Here is a 14,180-nt window from a genome sequence, read left to right on the forward strand (position 1 = left end):
CAGAGCAAATGATTGTTGATGTTTAAAGTTGTGTGCTTGTTCAGTAGTGCTCAAAAAGAATATGTGAAACTGAAGGAATAGAGTTATACCATGCTTTTCACTGATGTGGTTACCAGTGTAAATTTGTTGTCTCTGGGATTTTAGGGCTTTTGGTTTTATCTCATAATAGATGGGTCATTAACCCTAGAATTACTGAAGCTACTTAAACAATTTTTTAAACTGTCTATGTACCAAATTGATTTGGGATCCATGACTTTGTTGGATACAGTATTCCTAATAGCACAATTATAATAAAAAACTTTTTAATTTTATAAAGATAAGTAGGGATTGATATATATATATATATATATATATATGTAACCTAGCTAGCTATGGTAATATAGAAAGTTTAGTGCTATAAAAAGCATTGAAACAAAGAAGTCAGAACTACAAAAACTGAGATTCAATATGTAGACCACACTGGTTATAAAAAACATGTCAGTAATTTCAGAGTTAAATATTTTGACAAATTGACATTAAAAAAGTAGGTTTAATTTAATTTTAGTCTTCTATAAGAAATGCTGTGTCAGAAGCATTGTAATATAAACATATGTTATCGTTATGACCTAATCAGATATTATGTTTTTCTGTATTATTTTTTGTTAGAGGAGCAAACACAAATTGTAAACCAAAATGTCATTGATATGGCTTTAATATAATAATAATATGCATTTTTCGCTTAAAAACAGTTCAACAAATGTGCTTAAGAATGCTCTAACTTTCTTGTTGTGATAATGGTGAACAAGTTAATTGTGTGGCTTATCTATTAAATGTAGATTATTAGTTTAAAGGGATAAACATAATACTTTGGAAAAATAGTATTCATTTGAGACATTATTGGAAGTGTATTGAGATCTGGCATTAGAGTTCCGTGCATCCTTTTATGGTTGTTGACCACTATGTAGATAAGTAGCAGATGCTGTATAATAGTTATTCCAATTCAAATCCGTGACAGTAATTTAGGTTTAAAAGTTATTAAATCCTCAAAACAAAAGGGATGTCGGGGCTTAAACAACTAACCAGAGCTGCTCAGAAACTGTAGTTGTTGTTGAAAACGTTTTTAACTTATTAAGTTATGTTTGCACAATAACTGTCAAAAAGTTTTCTGAACTTATAATGTGCTATATGATATTTGACAGGTCATCAAATATTTTACATCACATCATGCAGTTAACTAATTTTATAAATACTTTTTTTTCCTACCTATTCTCTTTGATTTCTTGTATAATTTTTCTATTGGTTGCAGTATCTCCACTTGCTCTAAAATTCCTATTTTTTAAAGCAGTCCTTAAAAAGTTTTAAAAAACAACAACTTTGTTTCCAATGATTTGGGGATATTGTTCTTATGATGATGGAAATATTAACCAGGTTCAAATAATTGGTGGTTTCATTAATGTAAATTGAGCTAGAAATCATTTAGGTAAGATTGATGTTCTTTTTAAAATAAAATTACAGAAGACCACCAGATGTAAGGTTAAGTCATCATCAACATCTTCATATAGATGCTAACTAATTTTGTCTTATCAGGTAAAATTTATAATCGTGATATCATAAGCATATCTTAATAATCTTTTTAACCAATAAACATTGAAGATTTGCTCTAATTTTCCTTAATATTTTTTTGGAAATATCCCCAAATTTTCACCCTAAATAGTCCTACACTTATCTTTAAACAAAGCAGTACCAAGGGTAGTGTGCTCTCACATAGCTCTGATCCTTAGGGATGCAAATTTTCACCTTTCAAGGCAAGAATAGATTCGACTTTCTTGAGGAGGGACACAGAATTTATATCTTGCACAGGGTGCCAGCATTGATCGGTACGGTCCTGTCTTGAAAAGAAAGAAATTTACTGAATATCCTATGGTTGTGAAAATTTAATCATCTTTGAAATTTACAAGTTTAAAATTTTCAAGTTTTTTTTTTATGTTTGAGTTTAGCATCATTTAGTGATAAGTTTTGTGATAACTAAAAAGTCTAATGACTTGACAGCTTTGAAAAGTCATACACTTGTTTGTTTACAACTGATGTAGGTGGAACGAGTGAATATTCGAATTATCTGTCATCAGAAGGCCTACATGCTGGACTCAAAAGTGGGAGGTACTTTCAAGGACAACTACGAGTAAATAAGAATAATTCAGGAAAAGAAGCTTTTGTATCAGTTTATTGGTATGTGGATATTACATTTTGTATAGTAATCATAATTTAGTGTTCTAACTTTTATTAGTTGACTAGTGATTGGGTTGACACAGTTTGCAACATTTCACAGAAATCGACTTTATATAAGCTGCAATATTTAATTCAGTAGAACTTTTTACATACTTCTAGGTCAACAGATGTTATATAAGATTATAAGGATTTAGATATTTTTAAACTAAGCTATTTTTTTTTTTTTTTTTTTTAGGTGGTGAATTTCCATGTTTTAGTGCTTGTGAACATTTTTGTTGGTAAACAGCTAAACATTTAAGAATAGCATTAAAAACTGAATTGATCTGTAAGATGCTAGAAAACATATAATAATTCAGAATTAATTATTCTCTTTCCCTCTCTCTCTCTCTCTTGTTGGGTTATTGTAATAATGATCTTTGTTTTGAATAAACCATGCACTCACTGATAACCTTCCTGAGGAAATATTTTAAAAAGCTGTAAAATATCAAAATTGGAAAATTTCTGGTTTATAATCAAGGAACTATTACACTACATGAACAAGTACAAAGTCAATTTTACATGAATTAAGAGAACTTTGTGTATATTTGTTAATACTGTATATCATGCTCCTACTTCATCCGTAAAAACGTTTTTCCATAAAGCTTGTTCTAATATATACCTTTTGTCAGTTTTTAGTTATTAAAAACAATATATGTATGTCTTTAGACTTGTATAAACAAAAAATATGTTTTTAATTTTTTTAATTCTCTTGATCATTTAGTGCAGTAAGTGGAGGAAGTTGTTGAATGTATGTATTTAACATTCTTATACATGCACATATGTGGATACGTTAAAGTGAACCCCAGAATCAATCACATACTCGCTTTATATTACATTTGGCCCAAAATACCATTTTATAGCTGTGAAATATGCTGCTCCAGTGCTCATATAGAAAATGCTCATTTAGTTTGTAAGTTATAGATGATTAAATTATCATTCCATAAATACATAAATATGCAATGCTAATTTTAAGTTATTACTGTAATTAATAATCTGAAGATAATTTTTAAATGAATGTTTATTTTCAATAAATAAATTGTAGTTGACACGTTGAACACTTTTATTAGAACTGTCAAAGATGTAAAATCCATTTCAAACTAGTTTTTTTTGTGTGTGTGTTATTTGATTTATTGCATTTTATAGAAAGAAGTAAAAAACAGATTGGTTGTTTCTTTTCAAGGTTATCCAGTAGAGAATGTGGTGATATTTTAATTGAAGGAATGAAAAATAGAAATCGAGCCATTCACAGTGATGAAGTTGTTATTGATCTTATGCCAAAAAGTGAATGGAAATCGAGAAACCAAATATTAACTAATAACACAAAAGAAGGTAAGATTTTTAAGTTGCCTCTTAAAGATCTGATATGAAGAAGCAGTATTCCTGAACTGGTGTTACTAGTTATTTGAATACATATTATTATGTAACAGTACTGTAACATTTGCTGTGCATAACTTGGCTTGATATTTCCAATGTTCAATACAGCAAGATTTGTTTCAACCCATTCGTTGCCAGTTTTTGTCTTAAAACCCTCATTAAATTTGTAATGAATAAACCTAGTGAAACAATATTTTAACTTAAAAAAGAAATAGAAGTAAATTTCATTTTTCTCCAGAATTTTACTTTACTAAATACTCCACAAAAATGAGTTCTGAAATGACAAACTAAAATAAAAAAGCAGAATTACAACTTGATCATATTAGTAGTTGAACTGAGTATGTGTATATATGTGTGTATGTATATCCATACAAGCTACAACTTGTATATCAATAAAGTCTAATTTGTTAAACAGAGCTTTTGAGGTGAGTCATTCTTGTTAAGAGAGGCTAAAGGTTAAACGGATGTTTGGCTTTTTATTTAACTATATGCTTCTTCCTCTATATTTTCACAGTTCTCTATGCTTACCTGTTTTTTTTGTTGTTTTTTTTTGGAGAATATAAATAACAACAAAAGTATGCCATCTTGCAATAAATCTAAATTCAACATATGATCAACATAATTTTCTTGGCTCAACAAAAAGCATGCCAAATATGCTGGGTCTGGTAAATTTGGTACAAACGATTGTGTGCAACTTTTCATTTTAAAGTTAAAAAGAAAGCATGTGAAAGCTTGTCATATTGTAAAATTCGTCCCACAACAAATGTGGTCTTTGATGGTCATAAAATATAATTTATATTATTTTTACCTTTTCTTTTGGTGGATACCTATGATAAAAGTTTGGCCTAACATACTTGTAATTTGCAGAATCAGTAAATGGAGAGGAAAATAAGAAAAGCACCAAAATCATGCCAGTGGGAAGAGTAGTTGGTGTTTTACAGAGACGATGGAGAAACTATGTGGCTTGTCTGCCTGATGAAGAGGTACTGCATAACTCATATAATTTTTTTTACATTGATGAGTTTCTAAGAGACATTATTATTGAACACAAATATTATTAAAAACAGTAGCATGGCATGCCTGATGCTTATGGTTCTGAATTTGCAGGGTATATGTTTGAATTGCATCACCAGAAATGCTCATCTTTTTAGCCATGGGGCAGTTATAATGTGATGGTCAATCCCCCTTTTTGTTGGTTTATTTTGAATTTCTTGCAAAGCACCACAAGGGCTAACTGCACTAACCATCCCTAATTTAGCAGTGAAAGACTAGAGGGAAGGCAACTAGTCAACACCACCCACCACCAACTCTTTTTGTTGGTAAAAAATAGCCAAAGAGTTGGTGGCAGATGTTGTTGACTAGCTACCTTCCTTCTATCACTTCTAAATTAGGGATGACTAGTATGGATAGCTTTTGAGTAGCTATTGTACAAAATTCAGCAAACAAAATAATTAAATGCAAATCTAAATATATTTTAAATCAATGCTAAGTCAGTTTTTCTTAATGTTTTAAAGCAATAATTGGATGATAGAAACCCTGTTGTTGTTTTGACTTATTTGTTTATATTCTGTGTAACTACATGTACAATATAAGCAAAACATATCAGCAATATTACGATAGTGTATCAGATTTTCTACTCTATTTCTTTGAGCATTGTGCTTGTATAAGCTAAAAACAAACATTATGTATTAGTTCTCTACTTGTTCATAAAAGAATTAATAATAAGTTCATTATTTAATTTCTGTAATGCCTATCAGTGTATAAAAGACATTTTAATAATTGAAATAAATGACCTTATAAACCAACCATGTTATTTGAAGTTTTGTACTGTCAGTTAAAGTTTGTGTTTTAGTGTAAGGCAAAACATTGAGGATCCAATTAATAAAAAATGGCAAATTTGGTGTTATAAGGTCATTTATATATCTAATACTGATAATAATAAGTATTTAATAAAGGTAGTTATATACCTTTTGTTAATTTGTGTTTCTCTGCAGGATTATAATATAGCAAATAGAAAGTTGGGAGGTCGAATATTGGTTATACCATATGACTGTAGGATACCTAAGATCCGGATTACAACAAAGCAAGCTGTCAATTTTCAAAACAAAAGGTAAATTTCTCTTGATTAGATATAGTGTGAAGTTTTACCTCACATTTAATTCTCTGTCTATCCAGTAACCCAATATAAAAATTGAGTGTTTTAGGATATTGACTAAAGTTATAACAAGATACTTTTGTATTTAAAAAACAAGGCCTGTTTGTTAAGGTGCTCGACTCGCAATTTGAAAGTTGCAGGTTTGAATCCCCATCACTGATCACATCTGCCGTTTCAGCTGTGGGGACATTATAATGTGACAGTCAATCCCACTATTCGTTGGTAAAAGAATACCCCAAAAATTGGAAGAGAGTGGTGTTGATTAGCTGCCTCTCCTCTAATCTGTCACTGCACAATAAGGGATGGTTAGCACGGGTAGCCCTCATGTAGCTTTACACATACTTAAAAAAAATCAAACCAGTTTAAAAACAAATCATACAATTTAAAAATACAAATTTTCTTTTCAAGTTTGTTTCTTTTAAGTCTGAACATTAACCCATTCTCAACAGGTCTTCCTATGGTCAGGGATCAAAGGGCATTTCAACACATTTGTAGACTTACATTCAAAATTTTATTTAAACACTAAGTTTGATATCAAATTGTATAATTCCAATTTTGGTATTATACATTAATTAATTTCTTAATTTAAAAGTGAATATTAAAAAAACAAACATAAATATCGATTTTTGTGTGTCACAGAGTATGTTTGGTTCAAATTAGATGTTGATATCCAAATACAAGGTGTCTATAGTTTCTTACGAATTAGAAACTCAAATTACCGATATTGACAAGTTAGAATATAAAATAAGAACTTCTTATCTTTTCTATTTTCTGAGATGTTATATTTAGTGAATCAACCTAGGTGGCCCTGCCCATTTTCCATTTTTGGGAATACTTGCTTACGTACTCTTACTTTGCTCTCTGGCGTATGTATAACCAAATGAATACTCAGTATGTCCCCCACATGGTTTTCTCAGCCTCTGTGAAGTGTGTTAACATGGGAAAACCTTCCTTTTTAGAATAGAATCGAAGTGGAAAGGTAGGAGAAAATGGAGCATAAAATATATTATTTAGACCCAAATACAGATTAGTTACTAAGCCTGATAATTATAGTACAATTCTGTGGTATTGATATAATAATTTATGATTTTTTTGTTATTCAAAAATGCATATATAAAACCTAAAACAATTATTTTGTTTTACATCCTCAGTGTGTGAAATCTGACAAGGCTTAGCAAATTATGGCAAGTGAGTACAAAGTTTGTAATTAGAAGAGATCATCTCTTTCTGTACTTCTTTACTGTTCCATTTGCTAAGAAAAATAACTGAAATGTAAGAACTTATTTGTAAATAGTAATAATGTGTGTGTGTGTGTATATATATATATATATATATATTTACACACACACACACACACACATGTAATATATTATAACAGAATTGTGACTGTATTTTACAAAATACTGGTCCACTAAAACAAAGCCAATACAGGTCATTTTGTAGAAATTAGTTTTATACTATTGGATACAGTAACATGAGTGCACATGCATCACGTCATTGCAACTTTTGTAATGTTAGTCGGACATTACAGCTCAAAGGTAAAAAATAATAAAGATACATAGATGTATAATGTTATGAGGTTTAAGGTATTTAGACTAAACATTTATGGTTTCATGTTTTAATTTGTAGTCATTCTAGAATGAAAAAAGCATAATTTATATCTATTTCCTAATTTTTAATGGTGGTTACGAGGTTGATCAAATCGACCACGCCCATACAGAGATACAACAGTGAAAATAACAAATAAAATATAGTATTTTCCAAAACAGAAAACGCTTGATAATTACCAGGAGGTTATTACAATGTGATAAAAATTTTGCATGTGAAATTTGACAATTTTTTGATGCATAAAAGTATTTTTAATCTTAAAATCCAAATTACTTTGCATATTGGATAGTCAACATTCGAAAAAAAAAAAATGCACAAGCAAATCGTTGCTTTAAAATTCTTAAAACTTGATAAAAAATCTGATATTTTGTATATGAAAGCCTTATAACATTTATTGATAACCTGTAAGATTTTGTGAAAATATGCTTAAAGTATTAAAACTTGTAGTATGAAAACTATAACAAGCACAAAATGGTTATGAGGTCAATCCCTGGGAATGAGCCCATAGTGAGGGAGTTAAATGCTTTACCCCAAATGAATACAAACAATATTGCCTGCAAAAAATTATATCAACTGTTGTTGACTTTAAAACTGTTAATAGACATCACAACGTCTTATGTAACATCAAACCAAAATAACACTTCAACGTTTGGTGTTTTGGGTGTGTTATAAGAGCGACAGTCAAATCCCACTGTTCAATTGGAGTAACCCAAGAGTTGGTAGTGATTTCTGTTGTTTAGCTGCATTCCTAGCTCTATCAATTCAAAAACTTGTGAAGCAAACAAACACTTATTTATTTCAAAGTTTCTATATTTGAGGATTGCAATTTGAATGATCATTATAGATGGTAACTAAAAATTATGAACTTTACAATTCTATGTTTGAGAGACATTGAGTTTCTAAACGCTCGTGATGTAATGTTTTCTTCTTATCAAGAGGTTGTTGTGCTTTTAAAATTAGCTTATCAAGGACTTTATCTATGCATTTATAATCATAAGATATATTCATATAATTAAATTTAGTCATCAGGCTTGGAGGGCAGATATTGAAATTGCTCTTGCTAACTCTTCAGTTAGGTTTTTGTACTGTTCATTTACAGAATAGTTATCCATGAACGTTTTTAAAACTTATTTATATTGGACTGTTGAAAGGTAATCAACACACTAGTAGAAAATTATATGAAGATTTTTTTAATGTTCCATTTATTTTCAGAAGAATAAAAAAAGAGAAAGAGTAGAAACTAGTGTAAAACAGATATATGTCTGTCACAATGTATGAAGGTTTTGTCACAGTGGAGTAACAAAATATTACTGCATAATACAAGTTAAGTATGTACGTACCATATTTGTAACAGATATAAACAGAAGTTATATTTCCTAGATCAATGACGTATGGTTCATATGAAAAGTGAAATAGCCCCAACTTGTTTGTTATAAGTACCATCTAAAACAAGGTGTAATAACTACATCACTCACTGAAGATATAATTGCTTTATTTTTTGGTTTGATTAATGAGCCCGGTAAGCATTTCAGATTCTGTGTACCTTGCTTTGTTTGGAGTGAAGCACAAAGCTACACAATGGGCTATCTGTGCTGTGTCCACCACGAGTATCAAAATTCAGTTTTTAGCAATGTAAGTCCACATATATACCACTGAGTCCAGTCGGGGGTGATTCTGTATGAAAGAATAATGCTCCTACTTTTAGAATGTTTTATTACATAATTGTGCATATAAAATATATTTGTAGGTAAATAAAGTCAGAGATTTCAGTCCTCTGTTTCTGAAAGCCTTAAAATACTTTGTACATTCTGGACAACCTGACTGTTATAAAAGTACTAAATATCCAATTAAATACAGATATGTATTATTTCTTCCCATTTTCAAATTTAACAAATTTTGAGACTTTCGGATATTTATTAGTTAAATTTTTTTGTTTTAGAGATTTTCACTGGTATGAAAAAAAATATTTCATTAACAAGTATATTTTGTTAAATATTTCAGGATTGTTGTAAGGATAGATAGTTGGGAGCGTGATTCACAGTATCCAAATGGCCATTTTGTTCGAATTCTTGGAGAAATTGGAGATCTGGAAACTGAAATAGCTGCCATTCTAGTTGAGCACGAAATTTCAGTCTCATCGTTTTCTAAGGGTTTGGTGAGTTCATATCATATTATGTGCATGGGAATTATGGTAGAATTAGTATTCTTTAGATTACATAACTTACATATTAATGTGTTTATTGCATATTGTTTCTTCACTAAACATGTTCATACATTGCAGTTATATTAATAATAAGGATAAATAATAAAAAATACAAGTGTTTTTATAACTCCCACTAATTCCGAAACACACTTACCTCTTCTCACACTTTAGCTTTATCCTGATGAAAATTGCTCTTCTCTGCCCATCTAAACATTAGTATGAATTTTACATTGCTTGCTCCAGCCTTTATACCCCCCACTATAATGCCAAAGCAAGTTAAATCTTGTGATTCTCTCCACCTACGTCAATGCACCCCCTATCCCAGATCTGTATATAAGCTTCCCGTTATTACTTTCTATTCACTTTTCTTGATGGCAGAATGTTACAACAACAGTTTTATGTTTTTGCTGCGAGTTTCTCTTCCGTGTTGAATGGCTTCAGTTATAGCTACTTTTCAGATGATTCCTTTTTTTAGAGCTGTATTCATGGGTCTGAAGTTTGTTGTCTATTTTATTTATTTTACAACATAACAAAAATGAAATTTCGAAGTAATAGTTTTTCAAAGTGATTTCGGTAATATTTTGTTTATTAATGTTCATTTGGATCCCACTCAGTGGCAGGTATTGTCTGGCCTTATATTCTTCCTTCCAAATCCGCCATAGCTAGCAGATGACCAATAAAAAAAAATATTTCCTGGTAGCAACTAGCTCTGTTGAGATGGGGTATTCCATAACACCACCTTGTGCACTTTTTGGGTGGTAAACAATTAAAACACAAATACACTACCAGACCACCACTCATGAACTATCATGAGTAAAACTTAAGGGGATTTTGTCCATCCCTGCTGACCCATAGATTGAATAAATTGGGGTTGGTTTGCTTTTCAAAATAGGGAATGTGGTTCACCTATTGCACTATCTCCAGAGCTTCATTCCTTGGGAGTATCCAGCTCGAGTATCTCCCCCCCCCCCCATTTCTCCTAGTGGAGTGTGGGAGTCCTTACCACTCCCAGTTTTCAGTCACTGGAGTGGTGGACAGTGGTTTATTCCTCCTCAGTGATGCTTGAACTCGTTATTCCACTCAAGGAGAAAAGAACAAAGCTGGGTGCCCTCTTACCAACAATCCAAGATGGTTTTCCCAGATCTATAGCAGGAGCAGGAACAGCCTATGCAGGAGGCTCCTCTTAATTCCAGTTCAGAGATGACTCTTCACTATCCGGTTGAGTTGAGTGTGGCCCTTCTTTTTGGTCATTTTCTTCATTTCAATGATCATGGAAGAGGGTCCTCAACTTCTCGTAACTCCACACCCAGATTGGCAATTCCTGTGCCATTGGTTGGACTTAGTTTGTTTCACATCCTCTAGATTTATGCCCACAGCCTTATAATTTCAATGACAAGATGTGGGACCTCTTCTGAATGGGTGGAACCTGGATGGATTCATGTTCTTCTACTGATGTAAGGATTTTGCATCTGTGGCTAGTAAGCCTTTACCGCCCAGGTATTAAATTTCATGTTTCCCAGGCGAAGAGCATACCTGTTCCAGAAGTAGTGTGGACCTCACTAGTGTACTATTACTATTTCTCATTTTTGCACACCTCTTTTCTACACAGATGCTTTCTGTGTGGATCTTGCCCTTACTGGCCCCTCCACTTTGTCAATGTGGGATTCTAGCTAAAGTGTGAGGGAAGGTAATGTTTTGCTATACCAAAAATGTATTTCCGATAATACTTACCTCTTCTCACACTCTCCTGGCCTTCCTCCTCATGAAATGGCCGGTTTTGGAAATGCTATTTGAACCATCTGGAAAACGGAATAGGCAGTGATATTGGGGATCTTTTCTACAGACCTGGGATAGAAGGCAGGTTGACATAGGTGGAAAGAATCACAAATCACAAGATTTAACTTGCTTTGGGGAATATAGTGGAATATAAAGGCTGGAGCAAGTGAGGTAAGATTCATACCAATGCTTAGATGGGCAAAGAGGAGAAACTTTCATCGAGATAAAACTAAAGTGTAAGTATTATCGAAAATACATTTTCGGAATAGGAAAATGTTAACTTTCAGGAGGCTGGAAGTTCTGTCAGCTTGTAATGAAGGGAATACTTACTATTTTAAGAACCAGTTTCCATGATTTATAAAGAGCATTCTTAATTACTTTTTGCCTGATTAGTTTATCATGCAAAAATATACCTTTTTACTTAGGTTAGCCAAATATTTTCTTTATATATTTTGTATGAACTTTTTTTTAGTGTAATGGGATTGGTAAAAAGGGATGTCTTCCAGTAAAGAAATATATATGTAAGATTAAGTTGTGAAACTGAAAAAAAAGTATACAACTTATTATCTGTTTTTTGTTGAATGAATAAAGCTTGAAGAATTACCAACAACTACTGATAATTCACCATGGAAGATTGAAGAATCTGAAATATCCAAGAGGAAAGACTTGCGGAAAAGTCATCTGGTGTTCAGTATTGATCCAGTAGGATGTGAAGATGTTGATGACACTTTATCTGTCAAGTAAATATTATGACACTTTCATTCAGTAGAAGCTTATGCAAAAATAAACAAAAAATGTAAAAGCTTTTACAGTTTTAGTTCAAACATTTAGTAAGTTCAATTCTCAGATATATCTAGTTGGATATAAAAAAGAAGAATTCTCAGAGGCTTTGTGTTTTTGTTTAATTATCAATAGAATTAGAAATATTTTCCTTTTAGTTCTCTTGAATACAAAATTGAAATGATCATATTTTAGACTAAGATTTAAAAGGTGTTATTATTATTGCTGTTTATATAAAAATATGATGAATCATTAGGACATAAATTATTTTATAAAAGACATAAAGTGAGTTGTAGCAAAATTACTGAAAACATTTCTTCAACTTTTAAAATATCCTGTTGGAAAGACTATAACTTTCTTTCCTCTGAGTTTTCAGTATAGTAGAATGTAGTGATGAGAAATAGAAGAACAATTAAAATCCTTTAATGCATATTTTATCTGTTGCTTTAAGTATGGCCTAATTTAAAGTAACTGATAGTAGTCAGTCTTTCAGACTCTACTAACCCGATGAAGCTAGTCAAGTGAAACAAAATAAAGCATAAAACTTAATCTTTCATGTGCTAGGTTTTTCTGAGATCTTATTGTTTGGATGTGTTGTCCTGCTTTCTAGACTTAGTCCCTGTGCAGAACAAATTTTTGTTGCTTGCATAAGGCCTTCCTTTTATCTTAGCACTGAAACATCCTTAGGATTTCACCTAAGGACCAAAATTCTTGTTCGTTTGGTTGTTTTTAATATACCTCTTTTTTCTTGACCTTAATAGTTTGTTATTATAATCATATGTTTCACGTATACAGTTTTCCACAAACATTTTTTTTTATCTTGGTTATCCTTTTTTTCTTCCAAATGTTTTGCTGTAACATGAAGCATGCAAAAAGTTTCTTGCACTCTTTATTTTTTATTATATATAATTCGTACTATTCTGAATTTGGATGGGTTTCTCACCCATGGTCCTTCTTTGAAATCCAGAAAAAGAGTATCAAATATTCCTGTGAAAGAGCCTATTACTTGCTGACTGTAGTGTCACAATCATTTGCCCAGTTTCAGATGGATGGATGGATTCAGTTTTTATCCACAAGTAGCCTTGTATTGTTTTTAAATCCTTGGTGTGTTAAAGTGCTTACCTCTGAACTTGGTTTACAATGGATTTTCTCCTCTTTTTCATTTTTCTTTTTATTGAAAACCCTCTCAGAAGTCTGTTGAATCAAAAGATTTTGGAACTTCAAATCAAGAATAATGTAGAGAATATAACAAATGATTTCTCACAGTTGTTTCCAAAACATGTAATAAATATTTCATAATTTAATAATTTGTTCCTTTCTGTATTTTAAAATTAAGATGAATCTAAAGCAATGTGAAACAGTCTATTGAAGTTACTAGATGTTGAGAAAACAGTTGCTGCTTATCTTCATGCTTCTATTCATCCCACTTCTTATGGTTATATTGTCCATTAAAATGTGAATTTTTCAATTTCTTGCTTTTTCTATTCATTAAATTACAACTCGGTAGCTTCATGTATACATGTGTGGATAATGTAAGAAAACATTTGTTTTAATGAACTCTGTAATATATTTTTTACTTAGAGAATTACCAGATGGAGGAGTAGAACTTGGAGTCCATATTGCTGATGTCACCCACTTTGTGAAACCTCTTTCTCTGACAGACATAGAAGCTAGGTCCCGTGGTGTTACAGTATACTTAGCTGATCGTCGCTACGACATGCTTCCACCATTACTGAGTGGTGACTTGTGTTCCCTATTAGGGCAAACTGATAGGTGATAATTGAATAACTCTTTCAACAGGGGCTCAGTCAATTTGACCGACCACATTACCTCTTTGTACTTGTTTAAAGTCTTTATAGATTTAATACTTCTAACTTTCAATATAGTGTGTATATCTTTACAAAATGTGGGAGTCTTTCAGTTAATACTACAAGTCTTTCACTTACAAATAATCATATTTTTTAGTGAAGTATTTTTAATAAAATAAGGATTTGTCTATGAATATACTGAGTATTTGTTTTGAATAGTCCGTGTGCAAAG

At 31.4% G+C, this 14,180-nt stretch overlaps 1 protein-coding gene across 1 annotated transcript in view; it reads left to right on the forward strand.

The window, feature by feature from the left end:
- Window positions 1-14,180, forward strand: part of LOC106464435 (DIS3-like exonuclease 1) — a 59,976-nt gene that overhangs the window by 20,408 nt on the left and 25,388 nt on the right. Inside the window, exons 7-13 of the mRNA XM_013924576.2 lie at window positions 2,070-2,205; window positions 3,425-3,573; window positions 4,486-4,601; window positions 5,613-5,728; window positions 9,383-9,536; window positions 11,952-12,100; window positions 13,722-13,913. Of these exons, the coding sequence (XP_013780030.1) occupies window positions 2,070-2,205; window positions 3,425-3,573; window positions 4,486-4,601; window positions 5,613-5,728; window positions 9,383-9,536; window positions 11,952-12,100; window positions 13,722-13,913 (1,012 nt within the window). The remainder of the gene's footprint in view (window positions 1-2,069; window positions 2,206-3,424; window positions 3,574-4,485; window positions 4,602-5,612; window positions 5,729-9,382; window positions 9,537-11,951; window positions 12,101-13,721; window positions 13,914-14,180) is intronic.

Source organism: Limulus polyphemus, unplaced genomic scaffold, assembly GCF_000517525.1.
Source record: "Limulus polyphemus unplaced genomic scaffold, Limulus_polyphemus-2.1.2 Scaffold1653, whole genome shotgun sequence".
NCBI classification, from domain to species: Eukaryota; Metazoa; Arthropoda; class Merostomata; order Xiphosura; family Limulidae; genus Limulus; species Limulus polyphemus.